This window comes from Schistocerca serialis, chromosome 5 (assembly GCF_023864345.2).
Source record: "Schistocerca serialis cubense isolate TAMUIC-IGC-003099 chromosome 5, iqSchSeri2.2, whole genome shotgun sequence".
Taxonomy (NCBI): domain Eukaryota; kingdom Metazoa; phylum Arthropoda; class Insecta; order Orthoptera; family Acrididae; genus Schistocerca; species Schistocerca serialis.
The window spans coordinates 680,747,371-680,771,950 of NC_064642.1; the positions used below are offsets into that span (position 1 = coordinate 680,747,371).

The 24,580-nt window shown below is 45.2% G+C and overlaps 1 protein-coding gene across 1 annotated transcript in view; it reads right to left on the reverse strand.

Annotated features, from left to right (window-relative positions):
• LOC126482175 (uncharacterized) overlaps window positions 1–18,642 on the reverse strand; it is a 163,408-nt gene extending 144,766 nt beyond the window's left edge. Inside the window, exon 1 of the mRNA XM_050106154.1 lies at window positions 18,404–18,642. Within this exon, the coding sequence (XP_049962111.1) occupies window positions 18,404–18,642 (239 nt within the window). The remainder of the gene's footprint in view (window positions 1–18,403) is intronic.
• Window positions 18,643–24,580: the final 5,938 nt, after the last annotated feature.

Below are 24,580 nucleotides of genomic sequence, written 5' to 3' on the forward strand. Positions count from 1 at the left end.
CCAGCAGTGTAGATTTCCGAAAGGAGTTCGACATTGTACCATATTATAGAGGGAGTAAATTTTAACTTGACAAACCAGAATAACTCGAAAAATAAGCTTCACGAAAAAATGTGTAGAATCCAAAGTTGACTATTTTCGAGCGGGACATCTGCTGGTGCTAAAATTAGCCCGCCACCCCAGCCCCCCGGGTGTGGGGTGCGAGGCAACAAAAATTTCAAATGGGAACCCACGTTTTTATTGCAGAATCAGATTCTACATACAAAACTATGTACATTTTGTCTTAAACATTTGTTTTGTTTCTTGGTAGTTGGCGCTGTAATTCAAGAAAATCCATGTTCTCATTTTTGCGTGGAAAATGATTACGGATAAGTAAAAAATACTTATTTCCTTAGTAAATTTTGATTTGCTAAAACTAAAACTCTCCCTCTCTCCCCATAGGGTTGGGTTTGAGAGAGAGGAATTAGAGTTTTACAAATGTCGACCCAAATATTAATTTAATATTTAATAACTTAATATTTAATCAATTAATATTAATAAATTAATATTAAATTAGAGTTTTACAAATGTTGAACCAAATATTAAATTAATATTTGGGTCAACATTTGTAAAACTCTAATTCCTCTCTCTCAGACCCCACCCTATGGGAAGAGAGGGAGAGTTTTAGTTTTAGCGAATCAAAATTTACTTATCCCTAACCATTTTCCACGCAACATGAGAACATGAATTTTCATGAATTACAGCGCCAACTACCAAGAATCAAAAAAAGTGTTTAAGACAAAATGTACGTAGTTTTTTACGTAGAATCTGATTTTACAATAAAAAATGGGGCTCCCCATTTGAAATTTTAAAGTTGCCTCCCGCCCCATCCCCAGGGGGCTGGGGTGGCGAGCTAATTTTAGCACCAGCAGATGTCGCCCTCGAAAATAATCAACTTTGGATTCTACACATTTTTTCGTGGGAAGTTTACTTTTTCGAGTTATTCTGGTTTGTCAACATAAAATTTACAATCTGTATACCACTAAGCACGACACTACCGTATGGAACAGCAACGAAAATACGTGATTCGCTCGATGAATGTGTGACTAACAGAACCCAGTACGTTTTACTGTGCGCTGTGTGTTCTACAGAAGCGAAAGGAAAATTAGGTGGACACCATGGAAGCATAATAGGACCTCTATTGGTTTCAGTATACATTGACGGTTTACCAAACAGGGTCAGCAGCACTGTAAGATCGTTCGCTGACATTAATGTTGGGTACAAGAAAGTGTTGTCTTTTGACAAGCGTCCCGTATTACAGAAAGATTTGGGAAAAATTTCCGCTGTGTAAAATTGACGGCAGTGGATTAATATGAGACGTCTGTTACAAACAGAAACGTCATGATAGTAGGCCTATATCACTACAAGATTGGTAGCGAACATGTTGAGCACACCACTTTCCATTAGTTTTTGGGGGTAATAGTCATCATCATCAGTGTTCTGCCTAAAGGCAGGTTTTCACATGGTAGATCTCAAGGCTGTCCGGTCTTCTGCCATCCTCTTCAGGTCTGCATAATTTTCTCCTCCCTTTATGTCGTCTATCACCTTGTATCTCCTTCTTCCTCTCAGTTTTCTCCCACAAACCAATCCTTCCAAAGCATCTGCTAGCAAGCACTCCCTTCTCAATGAATGTCCCAACCAGTTCTTTTTCCTTTCTCTTACAACCTTCAGCAGACATTTTCCCTCACCAACCCTTTCCAATACTCTTTCATTACTCATTCTTTCCATCCAGTTTATTCTCTCCATTCTCCTCCACATCCACATCTCAAATGCTTCTAACCTTTTTTCATCCTCTCGTCTCTATGTACATATTTCTGCCTCATATAGTGCCACACTCCAGACAAAACATTTGCCAAGCCTTTCCCTTAGTCCTTTATCTAATTTGCCACATAAGTGTCTCCTCTTTCTGTTGAATACCTCCTTCGCTATGGCAATTCGAGTTTTCACCTCCTGGTGACATCTCAAGTCTTCAGTTATTGTGCTTCCGAGATATTTAAATTCACTTACTTGGCTAATGGTAGATTGTCCTATTTTAATATTGGACAGTCTGCGTCTTGTACTGATGACCATACTCTTTGTTTTTGCTGTGTAATAGAAGCGACAGGAAGTATGAAGCTGTCATGAAATCAATGCTAGGAAAGGTCTAGGGAGAATTTACATTTGTTGGAAGGGTTCTGCAAAGCGCAGTACACCTTTTACGGAAATCACGTACTTAATGAACTAGTGGTCCGCTGTTTGTAGCCCTCACCAAGTATGATGTATCGACCGACCAAGTGCAACAGGCATTGAACTCCATCCCACAAACTGACATCCGGCACATTAAAACACAATGCATGCACGCCTGCATGCCTGCATTCAACATTCTGGCCGTTACACCGGTTATTAATGTACTAGCGTTTCAAATTTGCGATGGCTTAGTTCACGCTTACATTAACGTATGATCTTGCAGTGTTAATCACTTAAATGTGTTACCTAGACAAATGCATTTCCGAAATTTTATATATATTCGACAGGACGTGTGATGGGATACGTCGTAGGCGCTTTGCGTCCGCGGCGGAGCGCAGATCTGGAGCGAGAGTGCGGCATCGACCCAGACGGATCCGCGGAGTTGGGATTCGGCCGGCCGCAATCTGTTACCGCTCGCCGCCCTGCCGCCATCTTGAGTGGCGGGCCGGGCTATAAAGTGCGGCTGGCTCCCGGGGCCGCCCAATAGCCATATATATTCCCGCAGGAGCAGGAGTTCTAACCCACCTGGTGTGAATGTACTCGTAAATCCCGCACCCGAATTACGCAGAATGATCCCCCAAATTTGCTTTTAAAGAGGCCGCACAGCCGCGCCTTGCTGGCCGATATCGCAGCTCCGCTCGAGCCGGCGTATTTGCCACAGGTCACCTGGTCGTCGCACCCTTCCTGAACTAGAAGTTGTTCACTCGGTTCCACAGCGTTGTACGTATGTCTAGTAAGTCTTTCATCTGCAGCGTCGCGTGCACTGTTTGGAGACTTCCTGGCAGGTCGAAATTGTGTAGCGGAAGTGGTCTCATACCGGGAGTGTTGCCATTAGCGGGAAATATATACTACTGGCCATTAAAATGGCTGCAACACGAAGATGACGTGCTACAGACGCGAAATTTAAGCGGCAGGAAGAAGATGCTGTGATATGCAAATAATTAGCTATTCAGAGCATTCACACAAGGTTGGCGCCGGTGGCGACACCTACAACGTGCTGACATGAGGAAAGTTTCCAACCGATTTCTCATACACAAACAGCAGTTGACCGGCGTTGCCTGGTGAAACGTTGTTGTGATGCCTCATGTAAGAAGGAGAAATGCGTACCATCACGTTTCCGACTTTGATAAAGGCCTATCGCGCCTGCGGTTTATCGTATCGCGACATTGCTACTCGCGTTGGTCGGGATCCAATGACTCAAAGCAGAATATGGAATCGGTGGGTTCAGGAGAGTAATACGGAACGCCGTGCTGGAACCCAACGGCCTCGTATCACTAGCAGTCGAGATGATAGGCATCTTATCCGAATGGCTGTAACGGATCGTGCAGCCACGTCTCGATCCCTGAGTCAACAGATGGGGACGTCTGCAACACAACAACCATGTACACGAACAGTTCGACGACGTTTGCAGCAGCATGGACTATCAGCTCGCAGACCATGGCTGCGGTTACCCTTGACGCTGCATCATAGACAGGAGCGTCTGCGATGGTGTACTCAACTACGAATCTGGGTTGCAGAAATGGCAAAACGCCATTTTTTTCCGATGAATCGAGGTTCTGTTTTCAGCATCATGATGGTCACATCTATGTTTGGCGACATCGCGGTGAACGCACATTGGAAGCGTGCGTTCGTCATCGCCAAACTGACGTATCATCCGGCGCGATGGTATGGGGTGCCATTGGTTACACGTCTCAGTCACCTCTCGTTCGCATTGACGGCACTTCGAACAGTGGACGTTACATTTCAGATGTGTTACCACCGGTGGCTCTACCCTTCATTCGACCCCTCCCAAACCCTACATTTCAGCAGGATAATGCACGACTGCATGTTGCAGGTCCTGTACGGGCCTTTCTGGATACAGAAAATGTTCGACTGCTGCCCTGGCCAGCGCATTCTCCAGATGTCTCACAAATTGAAAACGTCTGGTCAATGGTGGCCGAGCAACTGGCTCGTCACATAATTCCAGTCACTACTTTTGATGAAATGTGGTATCGTGTTGAAGCTGCATTGGCAGCTGTACCTGTACACGCCATCCAAGCTCTGTTTGACTCAGTACCCAGGCGTATCAAGGCAGTAATTACGGTCAGAAGTGTTGTTCTGGGTACTGATTTCTCAGGACATATGCACCCAAACTGCGTGAAATGCGATCACATGTCAGTTCTAGTATAATATATTTGTACAATGAATACCCGTTTATCAACTGCATTTCTTCTTGGTGTAGCAATTTTAATGGCCAGTAGTGTATTTCAATGTTCTCTCTTCCCCTTTCTTCCTTCTGCTAGTTTTATACACCATGTGGCCTCTTCGCATTGAACTTCCCCTCTCCTTGCGTCCTCTTCTTGCTTGGCCCTGTCCTGCACCGCACGCCGCACTCCGTCAATCCAACGTAGCCGCGTCTTCCTCTTTTTCTGTGTCGTGGAGCTCTCCATTCCATAATTTAGAAGACTGTCTACTCTCTGGGATTATTCTAAGATGTCCATACCAAGTTTGCCGCTTATTTTTCAATTGTGTCAAAAAAATCCTTTGCAAAAAATGGTTCAAATGGCTCTGAGCACTATGGGACTTTCAAGCCCCTAGAACTTAGAACTAGTTAAACCTAACTAACCTACATCACAAACATCCATGCCCGATGCAGGATTCGAACCTGCGAACGTAGCTCTCGCGCGGTGCCAGACTGTAGCGCCTAGAACCGATCGGCCACCCGGGCCGGCAAAATCCTTTGCAGCCCCCATCTGTTCTCGAAGGACTTCGTTTATTATTTTGTCTCTTCTTGTTACTTCGCAGCCTGGTCTCCAACACTCCATTTCCATTGTCTTTGAATTCTTCTCTTTGATCTTGGATACTTCCCACAGTTCAGCACCATACAGAGCAATGGTCCCATGCATTTCGCATATTCTACTTTTTATGTTTTTTAGAGTACTTTTATTAATCAATTAATTGCCACCTTTCCCTTTCCTATTCTGCAATCTATTTCCTCGTTGTTTCCGCCTTTATCCGAAATGATTGTCCAAATGGGGCAAATGGCTCTAAGCACTATGGGACTTAACATCTGAGGCCATCAGTCCCCTACACTTAGAACTACTTAAACCTAACTAATCTAAGGACATCACACACATCAATGGCCGAGGCGGGATTCGAACCTGCGACTGTAGCAGCAGCGCGGTTCCGCGCTGAAGTGCCTAGAACCGCTCGGCCACAGCGGCCGGGCCCGCATCTCGTGGTCGTGCAGTAGCGTTCTCGCTTCCCACGCCCGGGTTCCCGGGTTCGATTCCCGGCGGGGCCAGGGATTTTCTCTGCCTCGTGATGGCTGGGTGTTGTGTGATGTCCTTAGGTTAGTTAGGTTTAAGTAGTTCTAAGTTCTAGGGGACTGATGACCATAGATGTTAAGTCCCATAGTGCTCAGAGCCATTTGAACCATTTGAACCACAGCGGCCGGCGAAAGAGATTGCCTCTACATATTTATATGATAGACTACCAATTCCCATAGATCCAGCACCTACAACATGAACTCTTCCTATACCTCAGCAGCCAAGTTTTCAGCCTTTGTAAAGTTAATTTTCAAGCCTCACTGCAAGTATTCTTCTTTAAGCTTTTTTAACAGGTAACACGCATCCTCTTCTTCCCCGGCGAAATTAACTGAGCGTCGGTGAAATTTAGGGAGAACAGAATGTCACTACCTACTCCATCTTCTATGTTTTTGCCACTTGCTTTTTCCAACTTTTCAGTGGTTCGTTCAAAACTATTTTAAAGAGGGTAGGCTTTGAGCAGCATACTTGTCTCAGTCTTCGCTACTTTTAACTTTCTGTCATAGCAATTCCTCAACTTTAAAACTACTTGTGTCAGTGTTCTACCAGATACTTATTAGTACGTTCTCTACTTCACAGTGGAATTGGCACTCCTGTAAGAAAATATATAGCGACTGATTTGCAGATCGGTGCTGCTACATCTTCGAACTGCTCTTCATACAATTACGTAATTTTTTTATATTTATTACTAAAAATTGTATTTATTGAGGATTTCTGCAGCACTGTGGTGTTACTACTATTCGGTCTTTCACTGCAACCTGTTTTTAAAACATAAAAAGCCAAACACCACCTACATCACATTCTTGTTTTATTAAGTAACGGTTTTTGATTCTTTTTGGTGCTCATTATCAGATCCATTAATACTAATTTTTAGTAACTAATGGATTTCAGGACGGCATAAAAAAGTTTTAATCGGTTATCCAATAAAAAAACTTAGACGGTGTTTGCCTTTACATAGATTGCAATTGATCACAGTGCGCTGTGGTCATTATGTGTTCGATTAGGTTTTTAATGTACGAGGGCGTGCTGAAACTTTCTATGTAAGAACTCTTAAAGCTTTGAAAACAGACATTATTAACATTTTACATTTTTATTCTTCATTTTTATCCATTTGGAGCCCTGTGCTACTAGAGAGCTCGAAATTGTAACGTGTACCAGGGGGTATGTAACGTAACATGGCGGTGCTTGAGAAACAGCGTGCTGTAACCTAGTTTCGAATACGAAGAGTTCGACCACACACGAAGCCCCCTCTACTTCAGCATGACAATTCCAGACCACACTCGAGAGTTGTGACATCAGCAATAATCTGACGCCTTGAGTACACCGTCATCGACCATCCTCCATATAGTCCCGACTTGGCACCATCCGATTTTCAGTTTTTTCCAATGTGTAAAGAACGCCTTCGAAGACTTCACTTTGATAGAGATGCAAACAGAGGTGAGGTTATGGCTCCACCAACAAACTCATTCTAAAGCGACGCTATCAACAAACTCGTCTCTCGTTGGAAGAAACGTGTTCGTGGCCATGGTGAATATGTTGAGAAATAAATATGTAGACACGAAGAACGAAGCTGTAGGAAATTTAATTCTAAAAGTTTTCAGAGTTTTCACATAAAACCATCGGAGCCATTATTAATCACCACACCACCGTAGTTATATTTATGGTAGTTGGTTGTTCAAAGACTGCGGAGACCTTAATGACCAGCCATGTTCCTCTCAACGAAGATTCCAGTGGTGGCCAACTGTCGCTTTAGCACCTTCTGCATATGACGATAGCATCATTGGCAGTTCGTCCTATGTAACCTAGCTTATAAATGACTTGCGTTGAAATAACCTTTAATAAAAACAACCGGATAGGTAAGCGTCGCTTTTAATGGAAAAGTAACAATAGCCGCCCTATGAACGTCTACCTACCACTCCCGGCTTAACGGTGCCCTGTTGATTTATCATCTTAGGTGGCTTTCGACGGTCATACATGCTGTTATCAATGGATACCAGGAATAACACGGACTCACGAGTACAGGTGATATGGGTCCGAAAAGCAAATTACAGTCATCCAGCGGCGATATTAAAATACAAGCCGTGTGACTTGTGGCGATCGCCGGTACTCATGTGGATTTACTGCACCCCTCAGCGAAGAGGGGAGTTGGGGGGGGGGGGGTCAAAAAATGGTTCAAATGGCTCTGAGCACTATGGGACTTAACAGCTGAGGTCATCAGTCCCCTAGAACTTAGAACTACTTAAACCTAACTAACCTAAGGACATCACACACATCCATGCCCGAGGCAGAATTCGAACCTGCGACCGCAGTGGTCGTGCGGTTCCAGACTGAAGCGCCTAGAACCGATCGGCCACTCCGGCCGGCGTGGGAGAAGGGGGGGGGGGGGTTGGGCTGTTCTTGTTCTCAAATATTAAATTCGCAACCGAGATATTGCACTGCATCCCATTTTTCCGTTGTTACAATTCGTGGTAATCAAACACCTTGTTTCACTTAGCACGTAGCACGTAGCGTTGGTTTTGTTCAAGTTGAAGTACTCACGGTACACTCATGGTACATGAGAAAGTGTAGCACATCACAATATTTGATATGCATCGGACGCCCACTACCTTGTTCCACGTAAGAGACGTGTTTCACAATATCGAAGATAAACAGGTGCTTGGCCGGGCGGTTCTAGGCGCTACAGTCTGGAACCGCGCTATCGCTACGGTCGCAGGTTCGAATCCTGCCTCGGGTATGGATGTGTGCGACGTCCTTAGGTTAGTTAGGTTTAAGTAGTTCTAAGTTCTAGGGGACTGCTGACCTCAGAAGTTAAGTCCCATAGTGCTCAGAGCCATTTGAAACATTTTTTGAAACAGGTGCTCGAAGCTCTTAAGGTATGCATTTTAGAGCCCATGTTTACTGGACATTCATTTCTTATTTTGGTGTAAGGAACGTGTCGTCAGTCTCTTAACACCTTACAATAGTTATGCAGAGATTACACATGCACACAACAGAGCTGCTTCTAACCAGACTGAAGACCACAACAGTGCACTTCTCTGAGAGTCTAACAAGCCCAAAAACCATTAGTTGTTACGTCACTTTTCGTTACAGCATAATTCTGAAGTGCAAGGCGTTAGAGGTATAAGTGCGGATACTTTTATTGGCGACTGAGGACAATTCTGCTGAACAACATTACATCACTATTTATATCACTTGCTATTAGGAGTAGTATGTTTTTAGTTTGGTTGGTACCTACGAGTACATGTTGCATTTTCCCCAGGGCAGCGGGTTAGGTGCTGTAGTGTGGATATGTGAGTGCAAAATCGTATTCCATTTAGTGGTGCAGCTACGACCGTGCAGAAAACATCAGGTAGTAAATTGTGTGTCTGCTGGAAGACGATCAGATGCAGAGGAAAAACAACTATCACACTTAAGTGGGTACATATTAAGTTGCCAATGAACACAATGTCTGCATTTATACCGCTAATACACTGCATATAAGCCGCAGATCTCCTACGCATGAGCGCCATAAGTGAAACGAAACGCGCTTCCCCACCAAAACTGCGTTCCTCAGATCGTTGGGAAACGGCTTTGACTGCTGAATTGAGGATGGTGGATTTTTCATTCATAACCAGACTCTGCGAGCTGACACTCCGCGAGCAGGCCGGCGCCGCAGATCTCAGGAAGGAGATAGCTCCGCGGAAAAATCCGGCTGAGAATCCGAGATGAATCCCTTACCTCTAGCGCCTTTTTAAGCCGAACGTCTGGAGAATATCCGAGGGGCGTCTCGGCTTCGTCTGTCTGACAGTCGCCACCCTTTAATATTTAAACACTCCTTGTCACTCGCCGACTTACCCCTTGAATAACACTCGTCGCCACATCAAAAGACTTCTGTGATGACGGTCTCGTAAATTGGAAATCGCACTAGGTCACGTTCTTTACATGTGTCCCGCGCGACCCACAAATGTCTTCAGAAGTTGAGATGTACAACAGACATAAAACAGCCAAAAAATGTTATATTAATACGCTTTACTGTTTACAACCAGTTCCGTTCCTAAGTCATCGTCAGGCAACAAACATTATTAGCATAACAAAGGAGGACGGTTCGTTGACATTGAAAGTTCGGGCGAACAGAAGAGACAACTGCATCAAGTGTTACGAAGATTCAACGTCATTCAGTTTGTTGACGCCAACTGTAAGCTTCTCAAAGTCTTCTTGACGATGGTGAAACTCACTTAGTGTATTTTAATGGATGTTATTTTATTTTCTTCTTTTTTCGTGGATTACGAAACTACTGAAACAAGGGTGTTAACTGTAAGTTACTTCGTATATATTGTACTTTCCCACCAGTAAAAAAATAAGATTATTATACCATTCACCCATCACTTCTGCTACTCAACTACTATTTTGATGGTATAACCTTCATCGTCAGATCTAAATATTTTCCTAACAACAAAACACACGCCGCAAACTGCACGTTCCTGCCAACGCCGTAGCCACTCGTGAAGTTGTACTCGCTGAAAATACAGAGTTGCTACATGTTTTCACTGTCAGGAAAAGCTGTGGTGTATTAATTTTTCATTATAACTATTTCATCTTTAATTTATAACAGTCAATATACTATCTGAAGTGCGGAAATGACTACGATATCCTCACAGTATGAACAAGCTGGGAAAGCTCCGGATAAATGGTTTCTAACATACATTCAGAGTCACGTTTGCGCCACCCAATGGGTCATTAATAATATGTTCATTGCATGTCAACAAACGGAATTTTATTGTAGAGCCTCAGTGATAGGAACAGTCGACTCCTGTGTTCTGTCAGTACGTTTACTGTCAAAAGAACGTCGTCTCATGTTGTGTTGATAATATTTATCAACTTGGTGATGACCTGAGACCGAAACTATTCGAAAATAATAAAAATTATCAGTATAAAATTTTTTGTCGAAGATGGAATTTCTGACTCATTTATGAGCTGTGAAGCAGTGCTAACGGAAAGTAATCTGGACACTCATTCGTACCGTCATCCTAAGATTTCTAACTGAAGTATTTCTATTGTAGTTATTGTAGATTATGTACTTTGACCACTGGACTGGACACAAAGGTTTTCAGTTAAATCTCTTGCTTCCTTACGATGTGAGTGGTTGGGGTACGTTTTAATTTTTGAAATGTGTCATTACATCCTGGCTTAACCTCACCTTACGTTCAGTTACATGTGATATTATCGAACATAAACGCTCATTTGACCTTATAGTAATTAATTTGGAATTTGAATGATCAGTTGTGATGACACGAATACTTACGGAAGGAGGGTTAAGGTGGTGGTTCTAGCGACTGTAGATGATCAGCTATGACCGAAACTGGCAAAATAAGTCGACTGATCAGGGCAGCTGTCGGCGTTTTGAACGTGACTGTAAATATATTAATGTTTATCTGTCCATCATTTGAGATATAGCATTGGATCAGATTAGCAAGGACCGGATAAAAAATTATCCGTAGCTTGAGATTTGCCAGTAATATTAAGTGGAACACTGGTTTTAACTGAAGAGACCCTTATGCAAACGAAGCCTTTCCTTGAATTCATTGAAATTTTGGTTCCCAATCAGACGATATCGATTGTCTTAATCTCCTCTTCATTTGCTATTTACGTTACCGATTTTCATTGACCTTGCCACAGCGTAAGGAGATATTTGATGATCGTAGAGAATTTGTGCAGTTATTTACTTTTTTACCATGCTCAACTGTAAACAGTTAGGAAATCTACTTGATCATGAAACACGTCAGTGTACTTTCTACGTTGATGAGATTAGATTTGCAAACAAATGCTACAGAAGTAATAAACCGCGAAAAAAAGTTCTGAGAGTATATACGAATACTGAAAGCACCACAGGGAAGAGTAATGTATGGTTGTATTTGCCCCTTTTTACGTACGCGTTTCATGTGTGAGATAATGGTTCCCGTAACTGCAATGGTTATGCGAAACTGTTACTAAGGGTGCCTTGACATGTTGCTTCCTCCATAAATGTGTGGAATATGTGACGCGAATGCTTATTTACTTTTTCTTTCTTTATGATGCAAGTAAAAGAGGTAGCTTGATAACGCCCAAAGGGACGAGATTGGCTGACAGATAAATCATGAACCAAATGAATATTTCATAGATAGAACAGCCTACGCAAGAAAATGATTTCTCTTAAGAAATTCACTACGGCTGTCGACCCATATGAACAATAAACAACTGAAAAGTACTACCCTACTGTAACTCCTCTGTAGCACTTGAGTGTACCAGTAGGAAATCGTTCAACTCAAATTTGAACAGTTGGCGTTTATCAGTAGTTTTTTTTTCAGATTTCCAGGAAGCATAACGAAAATGAAACATTCAGAATTGTGCACACTTCTTTATGTAATGGTCGACCAAAAAGTTTCTATTAGAAATCGTGCAGTTCAGAATCAGTATGCCTATCAGGCAAAATCATCATGAGCATTAATGTAATCATCCCACCGAAGCACGAGGTTGAACATATCCTTTTAATAGAAAATGTCCGTAAGAGCGTGCTACTCATCTTCGTCCGACGGGAAACCTCGACGTTTCAAGGCATTTTTAGTAAAGCGCGGGTGCCCAAGTGTGTCCTTCTTCAGTTGGCATAACTTCTACATTTCGACGTTAGCTATAAAGGGACGTGCGTTATCATGAAGCATGGAACCCGGTACACCATTCTACAACGGTGGTTTTCGACAGACGTGCTGCCGTATGTATATTCTTCATTCTCCGATGGGTGTCTACCGGTGCTTGTCCCTTGGCAGCAAAGAAAAAGAGTAACAGCGCCTTGGTCCTGTTTGGACGAGTTTGGTAATAACATCGCCTTATTCACGCTTCCGCATTTAGCGCACGCTCTTCGGAAAGACACGGATGTCAGAATAATACCTTGCCTACGCGTCTTTGCTTATATATCGGAGACGCACTACGTTTCATATATACTGAAGTAACACCATCGAACTGAAAGTTTTTGGTCGTCTCTTATACTTCACATAGGATAGTGTCACACAAGCGTATTAGTAATACGACACCTCGTGTCAACAAAGAAAAACTGACACTCATTCGTTGTCGTGTTAATGCTGACGTCGACGGCGCAAAGTGGCATCCGGACTGAGCCGGTCCCAGAGATTCCGTGCATGGCGCCGTTCGCCGAACGGAGACTGGACACGCGAAGAATAGGCGCGGCGATTACTGTGCCTAAATGGAATGACGCTGGGCTTCTTGCAAGGAGGCCGTTCACCCGGGCTAAATAGAGTTTTGATTGGCCATCGATTAGGGGGAATTTGCGGTCCGGAATTGGCACCGCTCCGGGAGGCGCATCGGTGGCGAGCGGTTCGCTCGCTGGGCCGTTCCCTGGGACAGCCTCCGCCGCTGGTGGCCATCACTCATATTAGCGTAATAACGCCGGCACACGCCACGCCTCTGGGGAGCCGAAGTCGGCAGGGGAAGCCGGAAACGCAGGCCAGTGAGGAACACAGCACCTGCTGTCAACAGTAGCTACTGGAAACAGGTAGCACACGAACCGCAGGATCGCAGAGCCTACATCACTTGTTTTGCCATGACTATATGGCGTTTCAACTGCGTTGGGACAAGTGTTTGCAAGTTTTATCTATTCTCTTGTTTGGTTGGTCCGTATGTGCGAAATTCGATGTACTGTTGCATTGTGGTCTTCGACACCACAGCAGCTTTATTGCCGTTCTCCACACCAGACCATCCCGTGCAAGACTTTTCGCCTTCCCTAAATACTACAGTCTACATCTATTTTGTCCTGCCTTCATGTCCATCTACAGATTTTACCCCCAATACTTCCTTCCACTAGGAGTTTGAAGATATCCTGATTCTTCAGGATGTAATCCAAACCTCCTTTCTGTCACGTACTACCGTAATTATTCCATCTGCCCATCTAATTTTCAAAATTCTTCTGTAGCACCACACTTCAAAAACTCCTCTTCTTATCTGCATTGCTTATCGAGACCATTCCACATCCGCACAGGAATGCACTCGAGGCAGACATCTTCAGAAAAGATTACCTAACTTAAATTTATACTCCTTGACACCAATTTCATCTTTTCCAGATCTACACATATATCATTTATAAGACACACACACACACACACACACACACACACACACACACACACACACACACACAGGGGATGGACAAAGAGACGATACATCGCTAGAAATGGATGTCTGAACATAAATGCAGATGCTAGGCAAGTCTGCAGGTTGCGCCGTCTTATTTGACATCTCTACTATGCCCTCGTCCGCAGCTAGTGGTCTTGCGGTAGCGTTCTCGCTTCCCGCGCAAGTGGTCCCGGGTTCGATTCCCGGCGGGACCACGGATTTTTTCTGCCTCGAGATGACTGGGTGTTGTTGTGTCGTCTTCATCATCATCATTCAACCCCATTACGGTCGGAGCAAGGCAATGGCAAACCACCTTCGTTAGGACCTTGCCGGTACGGCGGTGCGGTTCTCCCGAATCGTCCCCTAAGCTCCTTGGAGTGTGGGACATCATCATCACCAAGCCCTCAGTATGTTGCAAGTGTCATTCGTGGTGGGAACAGTGTTTGCTGTAGTAACGAGTGTTTTGTGTCGGAGCTAAGAGAATTCGACAGTGGGCAAATTCTTGGTTGTTGTATGGTAGGTTGTTCCGTAACCAACGTAGCGGGTGCGTTCGTGTTTCAGGGGGCACCATGTCAAAGATTTGTACTGCAAGCAGCGGAAGCGGATAAACATCACCCGCTTCGTCAAAACGCGAACGAAGATGTGTGTTGAATGATGGTGACAGTGATTGTGACGGAAAACTATAGAACGACGGCTGCAAAATAACTGCAGAACTGAATGTCGCACTCGCGAGCTGTGTCAGCACCAAAACAACACGAAGGAAGCTCCGTGAAGTGCGAAGCGCAGGGCGAGCTGGAATTCCAGCACATTACTGATGCTAACGCCCGCAACGGGAAAACGTGGTGGTGATTGGTTCAAATGGCTCTGAGCACTATGGGACTTAACTTCTGAGGTCATCAGTACCCTACAACTTAGAACTACTTAAACCTAACTAACCTAAGGACATCACACACAGCCATGCCGGAGGCAGGATTGGAACCTGCGACCGCAGCGGTCGCGCGGTTCCAGACTGAAGAGCCTAGAATCGCTCGGCCACTTCGGCTGGCCTATCCTTAAATATACTCCAGACTCGGTTAACCATTGGAAAACAACACAAATCTGGTGTATTTCGTCACGGAAGGATTTGTCCCCACGAAGTTGCAGCGGTCAGAGGTCTTCACGGGTGCGTCCCTCGCGGTGCCGATCGCCGGCAAAGAATCGGTCCTCCGGGTCCGGTTGTGGCGGCTGGCCGCGGCGGCATCGCCCGGGGCTCAGACAGTGACACGTGTCGCCTAGCCGCGGCTCTCACAGCGCACATCGATCTGGCCGCCACGTCCGGCCGCTGCCCACGCGTCGCAGATTGCGCGCCGCCAAACAACGCCGCCGGTTAATACCCGCCACCATCGGCAGCGGTGCTTAGTGGCCAGTGCTGTCCGACAGCTGCCGCTTTTCAGAACGTCTCTACCCGCTGTCGCAAACTTATCCCGTCCCACACGATCCTGGGCGTTCGGTTTTTCTTATTTTTGTTCCTGCCGGACTGAGTCTCTTCCCTCGTTTCCAACCGACCTGCTACGACTGTGCACATTCTGCGTTATTTAATTCTCCTTTTTATGCTGCTACTTGTCGCCAGTACATCGTAGTACTTGGTTTTGGCAAGACACAAATACCTTGTCGTCCCCTTGTCAATAGCTGGCAATTAGGATAAACACAGGGGGACACAGTCACTATGAAAGGGAGTGCGAGACAATGTTATGAAATTTTGTATATAACACAACAGTCTGTGATTGCAAATATTTCTTTATTCAATTATCGGTGTCAGGCATTATGATCATTGATTGATCTAAAAAGAGAAAAGTGCATGGTTATGAAAAATTGTACGTAATTGTAGGCTATTTACTGTTGTAAGCAGTATCGTGTTATACATAGTCTGGAAGGTTAGCAGTATATATATATACTTACTTACTTACTTATCGCGAATGGACCCAGAAGGATCACGCAAAGCTTTCTGACGTCGTTTCTTCCATATATATATATATATATATATATATATATATATATATATATATATATATATATATATATATAGAGAGAGAGAGAGAGAGAGAGAGAGAGAGATGGTAAGCCTGCATGACTCAAAATATCGAATCGTCTCAGGCGTACGGTGCTTAAAACTACGATACAACAGCAGAGCATGGTCGCTAGATGTCGCTGTCCCAAGGCAGTTTGAAACCAGGGGATAAAGAGTCAGAGCATAATCTTATAAGTTTTGCATAAAAGAAGATCGGATAAATTAATGTTTCTGGCAGAATGTTGTAAACAAATGAACATAAAGACTAAACAACATGATGATGTCGCTGTCCCAAGGCAGTTTGAATCGAGGTGATAAAGAGTCACAGCATAAATCTTGTACGTTCTGCATAAAAGTAGATCGTATTCATTAATTTTCCTCGCAGAATTTTGTAAAAAAATGAACATAAAAACTAAACAAGATATTATTTTTAACTTCTTTTTAGTTCCGTATGTGTTGAATCATATTCTTGGCACGCTGTAAAAATTTCATGTTTCTACCTTCAGAACTTTTTGAGATAATAGGACATTTCAGCAAAAAATTACTGCCGATATGCTAAGATTCGAAGTTTATTTAATACTAACGTGTAGACACGCTCACAGTTCTGACTCTTTCGTGCAATAGAATTGTCCTGCCCATCACCTGTGTTCTCTTTAGTCTCAGAATCGTCCAATGCTCGCCTTGTTCTTTTCTTTCTTGCTTCTTTTGTCACTTGTCGTGCAGCAAACTCTACTTGGCCCACACGAAGCACATTCATTTCTCGCAGACTTCTAGCTGTATTTTGCCTAATCTCATCCCTACCTTCTCCATAACCTCCAGTTTTTTATAGTCCCCACCACAAACATTTATTACAGCAACAGACACTGCTAACTTTAGAGTCATATGGCTAGCAAAAACCTTTTTATGGCAGGCGGCACCACCCAAGAGTTTTGAAGGGTTATTTCACACTCTGGATCTTTCCATACAAACATTTCTTTACTAGCTCTGGATCTAACAGATTTTTGAATACGGGCATGACTGTCGCCGTTACTGTTTTAAGTTACCAGAAAATTCACCTTGCCTGTACTTACACCAAGCACTGTGGGCATGGTCGCTTCAGAAATGTTATTCTGGTTATTTACAATCTCTTCACTTCTTGTACACTCGTTTTCTGCTACTTCAGACGCAAATTCGGATCTGACCTTTATGTTGCCCGCAAATTTCCTCTTCTTAAACATACTTCTACTCTTAGTCCTTTTGTATACGTATAATATAGCAATATATGCACCGTTGGGTAGCACACTGTTTACATACAAACTAGCACCAGAGAAAATAACTTCTAATGACAATTTCTGATACGTAACATTGGCATCAAAACAAGGCAATTCACAGTCTTCTATACTCAAGGTTTCCCAAGATGTGACTCTTCTTCAATTCTGTCAACTACACGAGATGCCACACGTCAAATTTAAAACCGTGTTTTTAATCTGAAAATTCCTAAAGCATTTTAAGTTTAAAAAAAAACATTCCGTCTTCAGGCCACGAATGGCCTACCGGGACCATCCGACCGCCGTGTCATCCTCAATGGAGGATGAGGGTAGGAGGGGCGTGGGGTCAGCACACCGCTCTCCCTGTCGTTATGATGGTTTTCTTGACCGAAGCCGCTACTATTCGGTCGAGTAGCTCCTCAATTGGCATGACGATGCTGAGTGCACCCAGAAAAATCACAACAGCGCACGGCGGCCTGGATGGTCACCCATCCAAGTGCCGACCACGCCCGACAGCGCTTAGCTTCAGTGATCTCACGGGAACCGGTGTATCCACTGCGGCAAGGCCGTTGCCTATTTTAAGTAAAAGCTCTCTTTGACTCAATTCCCAGGTGTATCAATTGCCGTTATTGCGGCCAGAGGTGGTGGTTCTGGGCACTGATTTCTCAGGGTCTATGCACCTAAACTGCGTGAAAATGCAATCACATGTTGGTTCTAGTATAATATATTTGTCCAATGAATACCCGTTATCAACTGCATTTCTTCTTGGTGTAGCAATTTTAAAGGCCGGTAGTGTAGGTTACACATCGCCATGTTCATGCCACAATTCGGAGACCTCTAGGGGCAAAGAGTTTTAACTTGCGTTACCGAAGCGAGCAAGTCTACCGACTTACAAGCATGATATGTAATATCCTGACCGATACTGAGAACAGAATAAATATTTGAAGGAACTACTTTTCAGTTCGCCTTCATGCAGCATCACCTTTAATTTCAAGACCGACTACATGTTGAAAAAAAAAAAGAAAAGTTCTCGTCCTACACATCTCCCCACTTGTCCACTGAACCGTATTAACGCAGCCATCCATTTAAAAATTTTAGGTCCCTGTTGCAGCCGGATCGGCAACGTACCGGATTTTCTATAATATTGTAGTCTCGTACGGTAACTTTCGTTCGAATTTTGAGCAGAACAGTTCAGCCGTCTGGATTCGATTGAAATTCTGACGACCATTGTTGTCTGTTGTTACTTTTGAGCCTCTTTGCAGCAGACGTTGACGGACACTGCGCCGGCGCTGCTGCCGACCGCAGCAGTGCGTTGTTGCGAAGCACTTGCGTCCGGCTGCCGGTGGCCGGCTCATCTGTTTTTGTTTAACTCCGCGAGAGTTTCGTCTGGAGCCGAAAGGCACCCGCCCGGCAGATAACGCGGCGAGCGGGGCTTCCGGCGTCCGCCGCCATTCAGATAGCGCGCCTCCGCCGCCCCCACCGCCCAGCCGCCCCCGCAGCTGATATTCAGCCGGCGCGGCTCGGCGTGGCGGCGGCGACGGCGGCGGCGGAGGCAGACTCTGCAGTCCATCAGGCGGCGGATGCGGACGTGCCGGAACTCGGCGATTGTATTCGGCCGGCCGCCTCTGCAGGGCCCCGCCATCGATTCACTTTATGTCCGGACTGGGTAGTTTTCCGCGCGGCCGCCCACATTCTTCTTGCTCCTGAGATGTGCCCGGCACACCAGAGCGCTGTTGTTCCCGACACCCGCCGGGATAACCTTCCCGCGGCAGCTCCGTAACCACTGGCCTCCCTCCGGTTGCTTCGAAATCACTACCGCTTCGTCGTCTCGATTCGGGAGGTCCGTATTGACTACGGTGTTTCTCCGTCCTTGGGCAGATGTCCTCATTTCCCCAACCATTGCCTGCGGTAGAACAATGCATTATATACGATGTTCCTAAGGCTCTTAGTAGCTACCCTTACTTCCGCAAAGGCTGTCTAAGGTAAGAGGTCTGCATAAATCGATACCTCTGCGTCTATGAACAGGTATTACCATATCCTCAACTGTAGCCTACAGTAGAGCATTGCAAGTGCGTGATCTCCACTTGAATGTGGCGGGACACAGAGAGAGAGGGAGAGAGAGAGAGAGAGAGAGAGAGAGAGAGAGAGAGAGAGAGAGAGAGAGAGAGAGAGAGAGGGAGGGAGAGGGTGAGAATTTTTGAAAATTTCCAATGGGACCAAACTGCTGAGGTCATCGGTCCCTAGCCTTACACACTACTTAATCTAAGTTAAACTAAGGACAACAAATACACCTATGCCCGAGGGAGGACTCGAACCTCTGACGGGAGGAGCCGCGCCCACGGTGGCGAGGCGCCCTAGACCGCGTAGATCTCCCATGCGGCAGAGAGAGAGAAACAGACAGACAAGGAAAAAATGCGAAACGTCGCGTACAATGTAAGCACGCAGGCTTTGCAGTGCCGTAGCCTCTGAACGCAAAGATCATCTTCTATATTACTCTTCATCGTTTTCCCCTTCAGCTTCGCCTACTCGAGTGACGTGTCGACCCCTCTGCTCAGATCTTCTTCGTGATCTTGTTGTGTTCACGGCTGCCCTCAATACATAACTAGCTTTTATTTTTTATTTTTTTTAATGCTTTCGTTTAAGTAACAGTAGAAGTGGGCTAGAAGAAATGATTTTCGATTATATTTGCTTTGCTACGTATCAGGATTTATTTTATTAGGTAAATGATCCAAAATGTTTGTTAATGCATACTGAACCATTTCTGAGCAACTGAGAGCCTTAATAATGGGTAAAATAAGTAACTTTTTGCTGTAGTGTTGAAGGTATGTACATCATGGACATCATTACTCTACTGAAATTGTAATGTATTATTTACTAAGAACTTCGTTAGTGTGTAGATGTATTGTGAAGATGTACTTAAGGCGCCCAGATCCTTGAAGAAGTACCTACAAGATGAATGTAGGTCAAAATTTGTAAACTGCATATTACTTTTACTGTTCACTTTCATGCAATCAGTTTTGTGTTTCTAATTGATGGCTTACCTCAGATAATTGTTTCATAAGATATTGTTGACTTGAAGTATATAAAATATTCTATGAAGCTGATTCACATGGTTCAAATGGCTCTGAGGACTATGGGACATAACTGCTGAGGTCGTCAGTCCCCTAGAACTTAGAACTACTTAAACCTAACTAACCTAAGGACGTCACACACATCCATGCCCGAGGCAGGATTCGAACCTGCGACCGTAGCGGTCTCACGGTTCCAGTCTGTAGCGCCTAGAACCGCTCGGCCATTCCGGCCGGCGAAGCTGATTTGTTTATCTCCAAGACTGGCAATTATAAGAAGAGCGAAAATATCTGAACGTAACTGTTTGAACATTTCAGTAACATGCTATTTATACTTGAAGTTTTACTCAGTTTGGAGCAGTGTATTATATATTTTGACACTTGCTCATTTGCTCATGTGCTATAATAGCTGTTGGTATGACTATTTCTTGTATGGAACCTAATGTGCAGAGTCAGCGAGAATCGATTTTCAGAGAAATAGTTTATAACTCTTTTAGAAGTTCATGTACTTTAAGATTGAATGCACTGCTCAGCAAGAACATTACGACTACCACCTGCTATCTATATGGGGAAGGTGCATGATATATCTGAATTTGACAGAGGGCAGATTTTGACGGCCTCGAGGCTAGGCACGTGCTTTTCGGAAACTGTACGATTTGTCGGGTGTTCGAGGTGTGCTGTGGTGAGTGTCGTCAACTCTAATCGAAATCAAGGTGAAACCAAGTCCCGACGTCGTGGGGTTGTGGTGCCATTCCTCATTAGCGATGTCGGACATTGTAAGCTGGGCAGACCGGCAAAACGGGACAGGCGGTGAACTGTCGCAGAACTGACATTGTACTTTAATGCTGTGCAGAGTGACTGAACACACGTGCACCAAACACTTCTAACAATGGGCCTCTGCCCTTTCATTCGCCCATGTTGACACCTCGACATCGGTTGCTACGACTAAAATGGGCAAGTAACCACGGGCACTGGTCGTTGGCGTAGTGGCAGAGCGTTGCATGATCTGATGAATCCCGATACCTTTTTCATCACGCCGTTGGGAGGGGGCGAATACGTCGTCTTCCAGACGAACGGATGTGCTGTGTGGGCGGAGACTAAACTGGCGTCTGCTCCATCATCTCAGTGGAACATTCGCGTGTGCATCCATGGTTCCAGTGGAGCTCGTGTAACGCACCACGACGGCCAAAGAGCACACTGGCTGTAGACCACGTATACCTCTTCATGACGATCATCTTACCCGACGGCAGTCTCATTTTTCAACAAGATAATGAGCCATATCACGAGGCCAAAAGTGTGATGGAGTGGTTCGAGGTACACAGTGGCGAGTTCCAACTAATGCGCTGGTCCTCCAACTCTCCAGATCTAAAACCGATCGAACACATCCGGGATGTGAGTGAACGTGGAGTCAGAGCTCATCGTCCTCCTCTGTGGAATGTACGGGAATTAAATGACTTGTGGTTGCAGATGTGGTGTCAATTCCCTCCAGAGACTTTCCAAGACCTCACTGCGTCCACGCCACTTCGCATCGCTGCCGCTGTTATCCGTGCCAAACGTTGACCTACTGGCTATTAGGCAGGTGGTCATAATGCTCTGACTGATCATTGTATGTCGTGCAGCCGTGGTGTGGAAACTACGGTGTTGACCGAAATGGCACAGTGGTCAGACGTAAGACTCGTACACTGGAGGACTGACGCTAAAATCACCCATTTCCATCCAGGCCCAAGTTTTCCATTATTTCCCTAAATTACTTAAGCGAATGTCGGGATGGTTCCTTTTAAAGAGCAAGCAAATTTCCCTCTCCAATCTGAGCTTCTGCTCTTCCTCGGTATTGTCGTTGAGTGAATGTCACATCCCATCTTTTTTTTTTTTTCGTCTATAGAAACTGGAATCAATGTACCCGTCAGGATAGCCGAGAGTGCTAACGCGCTGCTTCCTGGACTCACGTAGGTGCGCCGGCCCCGGATCGAATCCGCCTGGCGGATTAACGACGATAGCCGGTGTGCCAGCCAGCCTGGATGTGCTTTTTAGGCGGTTTTCCACATCCTACTAGGTGAATACCGGGCTGGTCCCGCCAGCCTCAGTTCCACGACTGGCAGACATTTGAAACACTTTCACACTATTTCACGATTTACACTGGACGCAGACAGCAGGGGTACACTAATTCCATCCTGGGGGTTATGGGGTGGAGGCAGGAAGAGCATACGGGCACCCCTTAAACTTAATCATGCCAAATCCGTCCTTAACCCTGGCTACCCTGCGCACAATGCGGGATAAAGGCAGTAGCAAAAGAAAGAAAAGGAAGAAAGAAACTGGAACCAATGTACAAGTAAATGTGGCATTTATGATAAACTAGGGGCTGCAGACGACTATCCTAGGGGAGCGCTCTCAGTAACGCGGGTGGACAGTGCAGTTCTTTGCGTCTGGCGGCCTAAGAGGAAAAGACGTCACAGGAGGTGTCCTTAATCCGCGCGCCGGAAGTCGCTGGGGAAGAAGAAAAATCGCCCGCAGGGAAGTTCGGACGACTACGACTTGCAAATTAGCCGGCGAGCCGCAGCGCCGCACAACTTTTATATGAAAGGCCGGAGCAGCTGGACCGCCCCCAGACGGTTCCCACGCTACGCTCTGCCCCAGACCGACCCCAGGCCGCCCCCGTGTGTGTGATTGTCGCCAGGTATGCGACTACGCGACCTGACTGCGGACGATCGCGTAGCGCGCTCTATCAGCACGCCGTCCGATTATCTCGCGGTGGCTCATTTCCGCCCCCGTCAGCCCCCGCTATTTCAGATCCGCGGCCCAGTTACACGGCGCATCCCATAACCCAACCCCCGCCGTAACCCTTCCGCGCCGGCAGAGACCGCCCCCTCTTTCCGCCTCTCCGGGTTTGGCGCTAATTCCGGAAAGTTTCTCTCCCTCGTCGTCCCATCCAACCTCCACCCCGATACCCACCCCCGTATCCCTCCCCCTCCTCCTTCCTGCGGCTTAATTACAGTGTTTTCTTCTTCGTTGTTTTCTTACCCTGAATACCCATTTAGTTATAAAATTTGCATTTCTGATTCCTGATACGACGTAACCACGTGAATATTAATACGTAAATGGTCGGCGGCAGGGAAACAACGCGTTAGTTCACCCGTATAATTACTCCGAGTGCAACTTCGACGCACATTTCCTTTTTTTTTTCGAGTGCAACGAATGCTCCCTCTGCTCAACTCTACAGCATCCGTACTGTAATTATCGTAATCTGGAGAGCAGTGTGGCTTATTCATTAAAGCAGAGAAAGCGTGTGTATGTGATTTGAGCGAATAATCACACAGGAAACAACCGAAATATTCCAACAGCGTCAACCACAAAGAGAGTACTCGATTACTTCTCCCTCGCAAGCAAGGGAAGGAGTAATGAATGTAAAGTACAAGACGAAGGCACTTGTTCAGCACACACAAAGTGCGGAATAATATAATAAAAGATATAACAAGGGACATATACCCAGACATAGACAGCCGGCCGAAGTGGCCGTGCGGTTAAAGGCGCTGCAGTCTGGAACCGCAAGACCGCTACGGTCGCAGGTTCGAATCCTGCCTCGGGCATGGATGTTTGTGATGTCCTTAGGTTAGTTAGGTTTAACTAGTTCTAAGTTCTAGGGGACTAATGACCTCAGCAGTTGAGTCCCATAGTGCTCAGAGCCATTTTGAACCCAGACATAGACGATCTCAGGCACCATCAGGATAATGACCACGCTCTTCGGACACGTCTTTGTGGATAAAGAACCACATTAAGCTAGATCGAACACGTACAAAGGAAACTGATTGTCATAGGTTACCAGCATAAGACCAAAATATGGACACTGGAGTCAAGAATGTTGCTAATCCTGATAATGGTTCAAATGGCTCTGAGCCCTATGGGACTCAACTGCTGAGATCATAAGTCCCCTAGAACTTAGAACTAGTTAAACCTAACTAACCTAAGGACATCACAAACATCCATGCCCGAGGCAGGATTCGAACCTGCGACCGTAGCGGTCTTGCGGTTCCAGACTGCAGCGCCTTTAACCGCACGGCCACTTCGGCCGGCAATCCTGATAATGAAAGAAGAATACTGGACAAGGGTAAATACTAAGAGAGAAGAAGTTTGTCTCAATTAACTTTGACCTCAGACGGCCACACACAAATACAAGAAGGAAAGAAGTAATGCTTCCTTTTTTTATAAGGGTTATTGCACCACACATTTGATGCAGCTGCCCTCTCCGTACAGTGATTGAAGCCCTGTGGCTGGAAATTAATTTCCATAAGCATACACCGACACACTACCGCGATGCTATAGAAACAAGGCCGCTACCACATAAACGCATTTTTGTATAATTTTACTGATGGTCGGTGTTGTATTACACTTCCAGCAACACATAATAGTAATACATCATCTAATCATATGCTGATTACAACAATTTTTGTTAGTACATACGGAGTATATTGCAGCTGATGATTACATATGTAGGTTATAATACGTTAAAATTTTCGT